Below are 15,413 nucleotides of genomic sequence, written 5' to 3' on the forward strand. Positions count from 1 at the left end.
GGCCCGGCAACGAAGACTTCCAAAAAGCCTCTAGGCGACTCGGGCTCGAGTCAGCCTCCAGTCAATCCCGATAAACAGAAGGTTCTCAAACTGAAAGTGAAACCTATACAAACTCTGGCGCCGAAGAAAACTTCGGCACCTAAAACTGTCGAACTAAAGTCAAGTCTGACACCAAAGCAGACTTCTGCACCTAAACCAGTCGAACCGGAGCCAAGTCTGGCACCGAAGCAAACTTCGGCACCTAAAACTGTTGAACCAAAGCCAGCTCTGGCATCGAAGCAAACTTCGGCACTTAAAACTGTCGACCCAAAACACGCTTTGGAACCAACAACTCCGGATCTTGAAAAAATCTCTGATCCGAAGAAAAAACTCAAACCGAAAAAAGCTTCCGACCACAAGTCTTCGGAACCGAAACCACAATCTACTCCTAAGACTTTACTAAACATTGCTAAACCCAGCAAACAGCTCGATCCCAAACATGACAAGCCGGTTCTGAGAAAGGATTCTCCCATAGAAGAGCTTTTCCGTCCAGATCCAAAGCAAAAGACTCTTCTTATTCACCCAAAGACTGGACATATCATCACTACACCTGCTAAAAGGAAACTGGAGCCTCCTTCCACAGTCCCTATCAAAAAACATGCTCAAACTTCTCCCATAAGAGTACCTTCACCACTTCCAGAAGTGCCAGACCCTTACATTTCCCCCACACACTCACCACTCATCCCACACAGCCCTGCACCAGCAGATGACGATGAGGATGATATTTCTGGGGGGGGCAGAAGATGAGCAACCCTTGGATGATCCAGATGATATTACTGGCCCATCAGCTGATCCTTGGGAAGACTACAATGCACCAGATGCCCCAGATCTACCCCAAGATGACGCATACCCTTCCAGTCCATCTCCTCCAAATGACACCATAGGGTTCACACAACTCATTCACAGAGCAGCAGCCTTTTATGAGGCGATCTCCATACTGATCCAGTGGATGACGACTTCCTTATGGACCCATTATTACCCTCTCACAAGACCACAACCATCTTACCAATGCTTAAAGGGGTTATAAAACACGCACCAGACGTATTTAAAGATCCCGTCTGGGCCAGGGTAATTAATCCCAGGTTGGAGAAAAAGTACAAAGCCGCTCCAACTGACCTAGCCTATATCAAGGGCCAACTACCATTAGACTCTTTAGTGGATTCCAACGCACGAAAAAGAGCTAACTCTCAGACAACAGGGGACGCTCCACCCCCTGATAAAGAATCCAAACTCTTAGATGCTTCAGGCAAACGTATGACATCTCAAGCAGCCAACGTCTGGAGAATCGCTAACACCCAAGCTCTGTTGGCAAGATACGATAGGGCTCACTACGATGAGCTTGAAACCCTTATACAATATCTACCAGAAAAATACAGGAAGGGAAGGTCATTACTAACACTTCCATCCGTTGTGCTCTAGATGCTGCTGACACAGCCTCAAGGGCAATAAATACCGGCATACTTTTACGCAGGCATGCCTGACTGCGTATTTCTGGTTTCAAACCAGAAGTACAAACCAGTATTCTCAATTAACCCTTTGACCAACATCTGTTTGGTCCCACGGTGGATACCTCTCTCGAAAAAATGAAAAAGGACACTGACACTGCAAAATCCATGGGAGCTTTACAAAATCAAACTCCCAGAGCGTCCTTTCATTGCTCCTCGTACAGGGGCACCTCAACAACTTTTCCAACCAATACTGCCTCCTCTTCTTACAAAACTCCCACCCAATCCTCCCCCAATAGAGGTTATTGCAGAAGAGGATACAGAGGAAACAATACTAAAAGTAGAGGCAGAGGTAATAACACCCGTACCGCCTCCGCCCGCAAGCAGTGACTTCCATCCCCTCCCCCCAGACCACTCCACTCCTGTCGGGGGGAGGTTACAACAGTTCCTACCTCTCTGGAACTCCATCACAACAGACAGGTGGGTGAGACAAATAATTGAGTCAGGTTATTGTCTGGAGCTCACTTCCACTCCTCCGACAATACCACCCAGACAGCGACCCCAGTCACAAGAGCATCTCTCACTCCTAAAACAGAAGGTTGTCGCTCTACTTCACAAACATGCAATAGAACCAGTTCCACTACACCATCAAAACACAGGGGTTTACTCTCTATATTTCCTTATTCCCAAAAAAGACGGCTCCCTCAGACCTATACTGGACCTGAGACCCCTGAACTTTTACATACTGTCAGACCACTTCCATGTGGTCACATTACAGCAGGTCCTTCCTCTGCTAAAACAAGGCGAGTTCCTTGCTACCCTAGATCTCACGGACGCCTACTTTCACATTCCCATTCACCAAGCTCACAGAAAGTACCTTCGATTTGTAATGGACGGTCAGCATTACCAATTCAAAGTCCTCCCCTTCGGAGTCACTACAGCACCCAGAGTCTTCACAAAGTGTCTCGTGGTTGTAGCAGAACACTTGAGAAGGGAAAACATCCATGTCTTCCCATATCTGGACGACTGGTTAATAAAAGCCAAGTCATGCCACTAATTCGGTTTCACTATAAACAAAACAAAGTCGCACCTCCAACCATCCCGGTCTCAACAGTATCTAGGTGCCACAATAGTCACCTCCAAAGGACTTGCATCCCCCAATCCAATAAGAATACAAAGCATGCAAGCTCTTATACAAAAATTCCAACCACAACACTCACTACCAGCTCGAGTGTTCATGCAACTAATTGGAATGATGGCATCTTGCATTTTCGTATTACCGCATGCAAGACTCCAGATGCGCCGCCTGCAAGAGTGTTTAGCAAGCCAGTGGAACCAGGCTCAATGTCAATTAACAGATCTGGTGGTGGTCAACGGCCAGACACATCGCTCTCTGCAGTGGTGGAACAGCAAAAACCTTTCCAAAGAACGGCCGTACCTCGAGCCAGTTCCACAGGTAGTACTAACCACAGACGCATCCCTCACCGGCTGGGGAGCTAATTTGTCAGAGCACACAGTACAGGGCAGGTGGACACCACAACAGAAGCTACTCCACATAAACCATCTGGAGTTGCTAGCCATTTTTCTAGCTCTAAAATCATTTTAAAATTACCTAACATGCAAGGCTGTCTTAGTCCGCACAGACAATATGACAGCCATGTACTACATTCAAAAACAGGGAGGAACACACTCCTTACAGCTCTCCCGGCTGGCGCAGAGCATATGGAGGTGGGCCATTCCTCAAAACATCTACCTATTAGCAGAACATCTACCCAGGAGTTCACAATCAGGTTGCGGATCTGTTGAGTCGTCAGAGCCAACAGATTCATGAGTGGGAACTTCATCCGCAAGTTCTTCAACCTTTCTTTCAAGTATGGGGACAACCACAAACAGATCTGTTCGCCACACACCTAAACTCCAAATGCCCAAGCTTCGCCGCCAGAAATCCACACCCATTGTCCAAAGGCAATGCGATATGGATGAGTTGGTCAGGCAGATTTGCGTATGCTTTTCCGCCACTCCCACTCATTCCGTTAGTGGTGCGCAAGCTGCAGCAACACTACCTCACACTGATTGTCATTGCACCAACATGGGCAAGGCAACCGTGGTACACCACACTACTAGAACTCTCAGTGGTACCACATCAAAAACTGCAACTCTCACCACACCTGTTAACACAGAACCATGGAGAGATCATGCATCTGGACCCCATGCAGCTCAACCTAGCAATTTGGCTCCTGAGGTCTTAGAATTTGGATATCTCAATCTCCCACCTGATTGCATGAACGTTATCAAAGAAGCTAGACGTCCCACCACTAGAGCTTGCTACGCAGCTAAATGGAAAAGATATGTTATATATTGCACCAATAAAAACATCAACCCACTAGATGTCTCCATCCAGAACATCATATGCTACTTGCTGCATCTCCACAAATGCAGTTTAGCATACTCCTCAATCAGGTTAGATCTTGCTGCTATAGCAGCTTACCTTCACAATAGATAGCATCTATCATTATTCAAAGTTCCTGCTATCAAAGACTTCATGGAAGGTCTCAAAAGAATAATTCCTCCAGGGTACCACCCTCCCCTGTATGGAACCTCAACATTGTTCTCACCAGGCTCATGGGTCCTCCATTTGAACCTTTGCATAAGTGTGAATTACAATTTCTTTCATGGAAAGTTGCTTTTCTAGTGGCTATTACATCACTCAGAAGGGTGAGTGAGATCCAGGCACTAACAATTCAAGAACCATTCTTGCAACTCCATCACAACAAGGTGGTTCTAAGGACAAATCACAAATTCCTTCCAAAAGTCATTTCACCATTCCATCTGAATCAGTCTGTTGAGTTGCCAGTATTCTTCTCCCAACCTCAAACAGTTGCTGACAGAGCTCTCCATACATTAGATGTTAAAAGAGCTCTCCTCTACTATATTGATAGGACAAAGCCATTTTGTAAAATAAAGCAGCTTTTTGTGTCCTTTTCTCCTCCACACAAAGGTAATCTCATTTCAAAAACTGGGATTGCAAGGTGAATTGTTGAATGCATTCAAGTTGCTTCCAAAAAGCAAAACACACTCTATCCATTCCCCCTAGGGCTCATTCCACCCGTGAACTAGGGGCATCTATGGCATTTTTAGGGAACATTTCCTTAGATGATATCTGCAAAGGAGCTACGTGGTCTACACCGCAAACATTCACAAAGCACTACTGTGTAGATGTGCAAGCAAAACAACGACCTAGTGTGGGCCAGGCTGTACTCTAAACACTATTTCAAACCACTGCAACAGATACTGGTACTAGCCGCTAGGGGAGAGAACTGCTATGCAATCAATGCACTAGTGTGTGATCTGCAGCCTATATGCCTCGAACGGAAAATGCTACTTACCAGTATGCATCTGTTCTTGGCATGTAGGGCTGCAGATTCACATTCGCCCTCCCCGACTACCTCTAGCTGTTCCAGTAATACCTTCATTGGATACACTATACATGGACATCTCTTTCTGTTCTCACACAACTACTTCATTTCCCGTAATGGCGAAAAACAATCTGAAGATGGAGTCGATGCCCATGAGCACTATGCTCCAGAGGAGGAGTCATCTACCATACAAAGACTCTTCCAGGTCAACAACAAAGTGTAATCATCCGGGCCCACCACCAGATGGCGATCTATGCACTAGTGTATGAATCTGCAGCCCTACATGCCAAGAACAGATGCATACTGGTAAGTAGCATTTTCCTTTCTCTGGAGCTGCTAATTTAAGAACTACATTTATGTGGTTGGACAGTCTGTGGTCAGTGATGAATGGTAAATCATTAACACGCTGTCTATATGTACAATCCTGAGACAACTCTGTTCACTTCACATAATACTACTCTGCCTGTGCAGTGCTGGGGGGGGGGAGGGCGTATGATTGAGACTGCTGGTGCTGTGGGTGAGTTGGAGGTTGATGTGGTAGAGGTGATGTAGATGATGCAGGTGGAGGTGGCAGAGGCGTGAGGCTGGCAGGTGTTGTGTCCTTCTCACATTGAGGTGCCTCTGTAAAATCGACTTCATGCATTGTTCGTGAAGATTGACATTGACATTATTTGCCTGTTGCCTCCATTATCTTCATTAGAAAGGTGTGGTGCCTTATTCCCTAAAAACAGCAGGATGTTCTTGGTGCATCTTTGCCATATCTTGGTAACATTTCACAACGTTATCAAAGACATGGGTCTGCCTGGTATCTGAGGAAGTCCTTTAAGTGAGCCAGCTACAGCTGCTGCCTTTGCAGGTAAGAGCGGTGGGGCTGGTTTTGATGGGTTTGACGGACGATGATGAGGGAAAATTAAATAAATATTTAATTTTCCCTCGTCATCGTCCGTCGAAACAACCCCACCGCTCTTACCTGCATGGGCCGCGGCTGGCCAGCCACCTCACAGAGTGTATACCCCCATACCATGAATATTATCACACACACTAGATTGGTAAAACCTCCTAGTGAACTGCATTAGCCATGCAAACCCACTTACCTTATGTATGGCCGCCTGGAATGGTCAGTAACTTTTCTAGCAAGGAGAGGGGTGGCATCTGGGAGGGCTTGGTGGGATGGCAGAGAATCATGAATGGGAGATACCTGCTCCCCCCCTCACTAGGGGTGTTCTCTCCCTCAAATGATTGAGAGAAGACTATAGATGCACTTTCTTGGAAGGAATGTCTAAAAGATTGTTCAGAGACACCTGTGGAGGGCTGTTAGAAGGCGACTGCTGCATAGGCGGAACTAGCATCCCCTGACTAATGGATGGAAACTGGCATTCCTCAGAAGGAATTTAGGAGGACTGTTGCTGCCTGGCTGTGAATTGTCCATCTTGAATAGGTCCTGTGTGTTACAACAAGGTCTTCCTCTTCATCTTGAATGTGGGCAGCAAATTCTTCCTCTTTGTCCAGATCCTGCTCCTTCTCCTCCTTGTTGAGGTGTGCTGGTCCCTGGTATTGTAACTAAGAGGAGGATTGGATTCTCTCCTCGGATTGCCCACCATCCTCAGCTTGTAGATGATTCAGCATTTTTGTCTGGCAATGTCCCCAGCATCTGATAGAAGAAGAATTCAACAGAGTTCTTTAATAAACATTGTTCTGCAAATAAATAATAAAGTTAGTACCATGTGAGTATAAGTCAGCACTCAGCATATGCACCACAGTTGATTTTTTTTTAGCTTCCCTGTGAGGTCAGCTGCTGGATCCTTGTAGTTGTTTTTTTTCAAAGTATTTTCAGATTTAACAGCCACAGAGAAACGATTTAGGTTAAGGTAATCATGACCACAAAAGCAGACACAACAGAGATACTAGGAGAATGTACAGCACCAGGAAATATACATTTAGCATTTGATCAATATACAAACTATAGAGAAAGGAGTTAGTGAAAGGACTAATGAGCAGATGCAAAAGTTAAGATTATGGGTCCCCAGACTAACTTGACAGACACATGGTAGAGGGCCTTAAAGCACCTGCCAGGATATCCCCTGGTGTAATTGTGGTGGATGTTCTTCAGGTGAACACCAGGGTCTGTTGTATCACAGAAACTGACTGGATAGAGATGCACATATTGGAATAACTCATTGAAAATCATGCCAGAAGGTGCTAAGTATATGGTTTCAATACTCATTTTGAGAGTTTCAAACATTGTTATCCTAAACGTTCAACAGGGCCTAACTGATATCTTATAGTAACACCCTTACATTTCCAAATTGAAGGACAACTTTTTAAAGGCTAAATATATATAATCCATATCACAAGAAAGAGAGCAGGAGGAGAGAGAAAGAGGCACCCATACATTCCTCAGAACTCATGAATCACAATAAGGTAGGGTATTAAGAAGAATAGGGGAGGTACAGAGAAGGTTCTAAAGACCCTAGTTAAAGTCAGTCAACTCCTACTGCGAAAAGTGGGGGACTGTCCAAAAAAGGGAGGCCATCCTTAATGGAAGAGGATGCCTCACACACATAGTAGAGTCATGCTTCATCTTCGGCATCCTCTCCCCACCCTGGTAAGATCCTACTACCAAGGCGGACTCAGGCTCAGCGAAGCCTCTGTGGTATGAGTTTTTGTTTATTATATTACCTACTGGCGGTCACCAGTAGGTAGTTATAGTTAGGACCTAGTTTCCATAGGAAAAGCGTTTTTTTGATTTGCCATTGTCTTTGGAGCCGTTTAACAAATCTTCGCAAAATTTTCAAAACTAATGGGGCGTTCTGGTCAGCTCCTGTCATGAATGTTTCGGGGTGATCTGTCAAGTGGGGGCCGAGAAAAAGGGGGGGTCACAGAACGCGCTTTCTCCATGTTCATTTCCATAGAAACTTTTGTCGCGGCTACAGCCTGAACTGCTGAACGGAATTACACCAAATTTGGCAGAGAGTTAGCTCGTGGTCCAGAGTGCACTCTTTGCTTTAAATGGTGTAAATCCATTCAGTACTTCCTGAGCAAGTTAAAAATAAAAAATATTGATATCTGGTGACCTCGTGGACCAGTCACAAGAAAAATGGAATAAAATGATTATAAAAAAGAAAAGGGGGCAGGGTAGAAACACCCTTACCCCCTAGGCTTTGTCAGGGGGTCCCCCAGCGCCTCAAAAAGCATTTCTTTTTTTTTTAACTGCAAGATTCACACTGGGTGCTCGAATCCCACCGAGAATTTTTTTTTTTTAAACGAAGCTCTGTGTCCCACTCTTTGTTTTAATCAGCCCCTGGGTGGGCCAGGTCCCGGGGGCAATTAGTAAAAAAATATAGACGGGGCATGATTAATTTTATGTGGGGGCACGCCCTCCCTCCCCCCATGGCGGCGAGGACCGCCACCTCCCCGGGGCTTTTATAATTTGTGCGTGAATCTCAAGGTTTTTTAATGCTAATTACTAACTCTAATGTCCCTGAAACCTATGTGTTTTTCAATGGATTTCTAAGGTTTTTTAAATGCTAATTACGAACAATAATGTCCCTGAAACCTATGTTTTTTTCAGTGAATATATATATTTCTTTAAACCGCTACCTGTTTGTATAAATAAACAGGATAGATCTGTATGCAAGATTAACTTACCAGTTTGTACTATCTGTATGCTGTGTGGTTCCAGTTCCGATGTTGGTGCACTGCTAGGAGCAGAAGTCGATGTTGTGGCAGGTGGTGGATGGGACAACAACACAGGTTCAAAAAAGGTTAAAATAACAGCATGAGTATATGATAGTGTAACAGTATAAATGACATTTGACTACAGTCAAGACATTTCAAAACATTTTGTCAATATAGTGTTACAGTTTAACAAAAAATGTGATGCAAATCTTCTTTAGTGTGTTAGTGAGATTGTTAGCACCTGTGTGTGTAGGTAGTGGGTTGTGTTGCAAGTCCTGCCTTGTGTGTTACCCTGCAGCGGTCGCTGTGACATCTGCCCCAGCTGACGCAACCAATCTATTTTTAAAAAGCTGCTTTATGACAATGTCAAAATCAACATTAATACATGTATGAATATACAGGGCTTGTTTTACAGAGTGTTTATGGCGGTATATATGTGATGCGAGACTAACAATGCTAGTATTAGTAAAGGACAGATGAGTTGGTTTTTTTAAGAGAGTTTGGGGGAGTTTATAATCTTACCGGACATCACATAAGTGTTGCCTGAAAGAGGCAACCCATAAAGCAGGTAGGGGGTGCATTTGGAGAGGATAGCCTTCTTGAGGGGGTGAGATGACACAGGATCCAGTTGGCCCTCCAGACAGTAGTTCAAACAGATAAATCATGGAGAATGTCTCCTTCACCTGCCTCCTTCCATCCTGCCACTTCTCTTTTTATTTAACCTCACGGTTCAGGCCTCCTTTCCCACTGCATCCACAGAGTCTATGACCTCTTGCCGTAAGACTGTCTTCTGGGTTCTACTGAGGTTGAATGGAGGCAGCCCATGTAGTTGTTTGTAGTATTTTACTACAGAATTCACTGCAAGAGCAATCTCCTCCTCATTAAATGCTTTCTTCCTCTTGTAGTGACTTGTGGTCTGCGTGGTAGTGCATGATCCACATCACAAAGAAGAGGCCAAAAGCAGATTCTATGGTGTGGTTTGTATTTATGACCTTGTAAGGGAATGTGGATCTGATTTATTTCAGGTTTATATAATGTTCCTTTTCACTTCCATGTGAAGCTCTCCTGTTCACTCCCATGCGAAGGTTTCTTCCCCCAATTATGCAGATTCTGCCCAGATTGTGGAGTACTCCTTTTCACATGAAGATCTCTGCCCCGCTTGGGGAGATTGAGCCATGAGTACGGGGGTCTTGACACATGTAAAATATGAACGTAAGTTACCTGCAGTAACTATAGGGTTGCAAATTATAATTATTCTGATTCCACCCCGTAAACTGAGGGTGCGGAGACATGCAAGTGTACTCTTTTCTGAGATTTTACACTCCGCATTGGTGAACAGCCAAAAGTAGTAAAGTTACTACTAATCATAACAGTGAAGTTACACATGTAACTTCCTCACAAGTGTAACTTACCTTTATGAATAGCAGTGTATCCGTCCGACTGGTAGGATATAAAGCTTATATGTTGTATACGATAAATTGCCTACCTCTATGCAATTTCACACTGAGGAGTTTGGTGGTCTTTTGCCATGTTTGTGTAGCATCATGGAACGCTAAAATATAGTCTTATACAGAGTTTATTTTTTACATTACCATATAGGAGTTTTCTCTGTGAAGATTTATTCAGCAAGTATATTTCTCTGAAAAGCAGATTCATTTGAATATACTTTCTTGGGATGGTAGATGGAACTCCCAAGCCCTTATTTAATCATGAAGAAAACCTAAACAGTAGACAAATGTATACCATAGAGCAGGTTCTCAGCACTACAACTGTGAACATAGCTGCTGTCATCAGTATTCATACCAAAGCTATCCATATGCTGGTGACTATCACCAGCCAAAAACTGCTATGGAAAATACACAATTAAAGAACTGCTTGTGTTATTGTATTCTTTTATAGTTTTTAAAAAGCAAAGTAGGTGGTACATTTCCCTCTTTTTTTCCTGTGTATTTATCATTACATATATTAAATTTGATTTCAGCTGGGCAGACGGTACAGTGGGTAACGGGTGATGCTGTCATGTTTGTACTGCTGTCGTTTTTTCATGATAGTACTGTAATCCGTATATATAATTTATTCTGGTATCATATGTTTAATTCTGTTACTGTATTGCACATTATCAGTGGAAGTAAACTCAAATGTATTAGCTACTCCATACACCCAAGGATGATTTTAACAGTGAATCTGTCCGACACTAGCAGACGCAATATCAAAACAGACTCTGCACTTTAGGATGCTTCTAGAATCTGTCATTTGAAGTTTGATGTGAAAGGTCCATTTGAGAAATTTCTAATTTGTAACGTTTTGGGTTTGTTTTGTTTAGGTGGCTGTTAGAAACCTGCCCCTGACTGGGTCTATCTGCCAAGTTTTGGTGCAGCTTCCCCATGTTTTTCAGAGGCTAGAAGCCGAAAACCTAATCACTGTGATGGATGCAAGGTAGAATTTTGTATACACTTAGCAACGCATTGAAGCTTAGCATGATGAAATATTCTGAAGCGGATTACTGAAACAACTTCTATAAATATGCAGTTTTCTCTTGTTTGTGTTATTACAATTGCATATTTTTGTTTTCTCAATGCATGCATAACTAAAGATATACATATAGTTCAGGTTGTGTATCTTCCTGTAAGTAGTCTTGCTCTGGACTAGACACCCTGTGAATGCCGTTTAGAAATGTGGATATCTAACCAATAGGATTACACATTTTCTTAATTTCCCTATTACTTGTGAAGACCCGAGAGTTCAGCAGTTTCAGAACCTCAACGGACGGTATACTGAGTTCCTCTTCTGGCCATAACGTGATTTAGGCATGTCAGTATAGTCTGCTATGCTCTGTAAATGACGCAGAATCAAATTTCAGAGCATCTGCAAAAATATCCCCATTGTGTTTCCTTGGACCAGGTCCAGTTCCAAACCCATCAATTCAAAACAAAACCATGTTCCCAATATGTGGATTTCCTATCCTCTTCTGTAAATTTTTAACTTGGGGATTTTCTATGCATCCATGCTATATTGTGTGGTATGTTTATTTTTTATTATTTTTAAAACTCTTGTGTTAAAATCTTAGTGTTTACCAGATGATCCGATACATGATTTTCTAAGCATACTGGCAAAGATCATATCTGTTAGATGGAGACATGTTCTACAGGAAAAAACATTATTTAGAGAGTTTTCCAAGGCTCGAACATGCCTGAGGGTATTCAAGCACTCTACATGGGTCTCGTTTCAGTAATGCAAAGATTTACAAATGGAGATATTTACATGCACTCGTCACCTGTTTACTAAAGAGTCTGGGGTGTATCACAGTGCTGTCCAAGGGAGTCGTTTCAGTATTCCAAGGGTCTAGAAATAGCGGAGTTGCAGCTGAGTCTACCAATGGTAAATATTTACCGGCCGTCCTAACACATAGGCTGCAAAAAAGCATTTCTTTATAGGATATAGCAAGCCGTTTAAATAGGTGTACTTAGTAACTGGTCTATTGCGTTGGCATCCAGCAAAAAAAATAACTATGTTTACTTTGGTGCTGCATGTGTAGCATACCGTACCCAAGTGGAAGTACTAACTTTGCTTTAAAGTTTAGGATGATCATTGCCTATCTTCAGTGTTGGATTCATTCTGAGCGATGAATGGCTGGTAGTAAAAAGCCAGAAACCGAAATGTACGTTTGTTAGAAATAAGGACGAAGAATGAGTACAAAATTACATTAATCTATTTAATACATTCATCTCTTCTATACTGTATTTAGGATTAGGGTATTGATTGCTGACAAAGTAGAGTAAAAAATGACATTAATCTACTTATTACATTAATCTCTTTAATATTGTATTTAGCATTAGGGTATTGACTGCTGAAAAAGTAGAGTACAAAATGACAATCTATTTAATACATTAATCTCTTCATTACTGTATTTAGGATTAGGGCATTGATTCCATTGATATGGTAATGGATTAGCAGGATTTAAATCAACACTAAGTAAATTAGATATTTGTGGTAATCATCCGGCAGCAACTAGTATATGCAATTTTACCATTTGTTTAAAAAAAAAAAAAAAGTATTTTGTGGACATAGTGAAAGGTCTAATACTTTTTTCTTTCTTCAATCAGATTTGCATTTTTTATTGACAAGATTTTACCCCAGTACCGAGACGCTGTTATGTCGCACACACTGATCTACATTCCTTCCTACTTTGACTATGTGCGCCTTAGAAATTACTTCAAGAAGGAAGAATTGAATTTTACACATATCTGTGAATACACCGACAAAGCTGGTGTCTCCAGAGCAAGACAGCACTTCCTAAAAGGGGAGAGGCAGTTTCTTCTTGTGACTGAACGCTTCCATTTCTACAAGAGGTGTGTATGATAAAATAATGAAGCACTCTCTGAATCGATTTTGCTCCTTATTTTTGCGTGTCAAAACCCCTGAATAACATTTTTTGTTATTTAAGATTTACATAAACAATGCCCTTTTCAAAGTGCAGCCCAAAAACGAATTAAATCATAATAATATTGACTGTTTTTTATGTCACAGTACAACAATCGAAATATTGACTGGCATAAATATTGAACTGTAGTATCGACTGCCAGTAAATTGTCACGTAAATTGTATATAGGAAAGTATACATTTTGTATTCCTAGCTCTATGCCCACTTACCTTGACAGTATAGTTGTAGTCAATATTGGGTTTGTGATATGTTGCAAATGCTTCCTAATTTATTTTTAAAATATGAAATGATTATCCACCCTTCAGTTGTGCCTAAGAAGCAGTTGTTGGCAGCTACTAAAAACAAGTGAGAAGTTAATTGAACTCCATGAACGATTTTCCATGAAAGAACAACTATTTCTGGCATTTCTAATTGCATAACAAGTACCCCTGCTCTATTTTTCGGGAGCTTTGTTTGTTATTTAGACCGAGGGTGTTAATGAAGAGGTTGGAAAGTAAATATGGTACTACTAACTAATGTATATGTATGCTTCGAAAACATGATGAGATTTTGAATATTGTATTGCTGTATACCCACCGTTTTGCCTGCAAAGAAGAAATACTCAAAGCGTCCGTTCGTACCTCCTGGTCTTAAAACGGCATTAAGGCCTTTTGATTATTTACACTGCAGTCAGAAAAACGAGTTATAGGGTTGCTTTTTTGAGACCGTTTTTAAGTATTATAAAGTGTAACTTGTGTTAATTGTGATAAATGAACAAATAAATATTTTTTTGCAAGTCAGTATGCCACGTACAATATTGTGCACCCCCACCAATGATAAAATATTGCAGGAAGAGCAGGAATACTATATTCGTTTTTTTTTATTAAAGGGGTCAAATTAAAAATCCAAACGATGCAAAGGGGCAATACTGCCAGATTGCATTTTGTTTTAGTCCAATAGGTTGCTTCATTATGACATTTTCAACAGCAGCAGCACACTCAGAGCCACCCAACTCCTATCACATACTTTCCCTAACAATAATCCCATTGCATTACCTTTGCCAATGCTTGTTTTTATTCAGGTGTTTTTCTTACCGTTACAGCACTAGAGTAACCTACTGTTCTGTCCACGAGTAGCCCACAGTGCTAACCATTATTAAAGCTTCTGATCAAACAACCAGAAGCTGCCTTTGTTTGCTAGCATCTTTTTCCTGTCTCTCAGACACAAGGAGCCAATCTTTGGCATGCAGTTGTGATAGGACACACCACCCGTCATACCCATCAGGATTTTGTAGCACGCACTATAGTGTAAATGCCCTCATGTAATGGTACTCTCTAAGATCCCATTGGCTGCACTGCAGTCCTTGGTTAACAGTAGAACATTTCTCTGATCACTCAGCGGGGTTCCACCAGGGATTTTCAACAAAGGGCAGTACAATGGTTTTGGGGCTCCTTGGTAACCGAGTTCTGAAGCAGGACCCTGTTCCACTACATTCTGCATTTATGGACTTTTCGACGGTTTTTGACGGCCTCGCTCACAAACTGCTGTAGAGAAAATAACTACCTTTTTGAAGATCAAACTTTTTTGTTCACATCCTTGCAGGTCTCCTCAACACTTTGATCCAGATAGCAAAAACCTCTCCATCTCTTTCCTCTTAATTATTGACATACCAGGGTGTATACCAGAAATGGGTACTCCCATCCGCCTTGTTTAATTTGTATATGAATTTTAATATTGTTCTTTCTGGTGTTCACTCATTCTTGCTAGGTGGGGTTTAAGGTTGGTGTGGTGTATGTACTATATTGATGACCTCCTTGCAATTAACCAGCCTGCCCTGGTACTCAAACCATGGCTATTATTCATGACCCAATTCATTAAAAAGCAGTCGGGATAAGAACTTCATCATGACATTTGGTAGAAGCATCTTCAAGAGTTCTTGGCTTGTTACTGGAACTCCTTAGCAAAAGAGAATCCATTCAAATATCTAGGAATCGCATTGCATTTGATTGCAAAGTGAGATAGGGGACATTACCAGAATCCAAGAAACACACTTGGACAGTTATTGGGGAGCGCTTTGAGCTTTTCCACCACACAGGAGGGTATTTTTTTCATCCACAGAGCATATATTGTCATTCAAAAGTTATGGCAAGTGTGAAATGGCACCCCAGTTTTGTTCCATTTCTTCATAAAAGACTATAGGCTTTTAAGAAGGCCCAATCTGGTGAAATCTGTTAGAGTTGAGGATACACACTCGTTTGGGGGAGCTGAGATCAAAGATGGCTGTGAAATTTAGTTGTGCCATTGCCCCTTGTTTGGCTTTTAATTTTATGGAAGCTTTAGCAAATTCTTGTTGTTACTATATCTGTAGATAACGTATTAATGTTAACAAGGGAAACTCACAATCTTATCTTGATT

At 42.0% G+C, this 15,413-nt stretch overlaps 1 protein-coding gene and 1 long non-coding RNA gene across 2 annotated transcripts in view; one reads left to right on the forward strand and one right to left on the reverse strand.

Annotated features, from left to right (window-relative positions):
• Positions 1 to 15,413, forward strand: part of UTP25 (UTP25 small subunit processome component) — a 203,151-nt gene that overhangs the window by 177,082 nt on the left and 10,656 nt on the right. Inside the window, exons 10-11 of the mRNA XM_085612834.1 lie at positions 10,902 to 11,014; positions 12,682 to 12,927. Of these exons, the coding sequence (XP_085468960.1) occupies positions 10,902 to 11,014; positions 12,682 to 12,927 (359 nt within the window). The remainder of the gene's footprint in view (positions 1 to 10,901; positions 11,015 to 12,681; positions 12,928 to 15,413) is intronic.
• LOC146821787 (uncharacterized) overlaps positions 5,995 to 15,413 on the reverse strand; it is a 152,763-nt gene continuing 143,344 nt past the window's right edge. The window contains exons 2-3 of the long non-coding RNA XR_014963195.1: positions 8,549 to 8,601; positions 5,995 to 6,551 (exon numbers count right to left, since the gene is read on the reverse strand). This is a non-coding gene — a long non-coding RNA (uncharacterized LOC146821787). The remainder of the gene's footprint in view (positions 6,552 to 8,548; positions 8,602 to 15,413) is intronic.

Source organism: Triturus cristatus, chromosome 6 (assembly GCF_964204655.1).
Source record: "Triturus cristatus chromosome 6, aTriCri1.1, whole genome shotgun sequence".
NCBI lineage: Eukaryota > Metazoa > Chordata > Amphibia > Caudata > Salamandridae > Triturus > Triturus cristatus.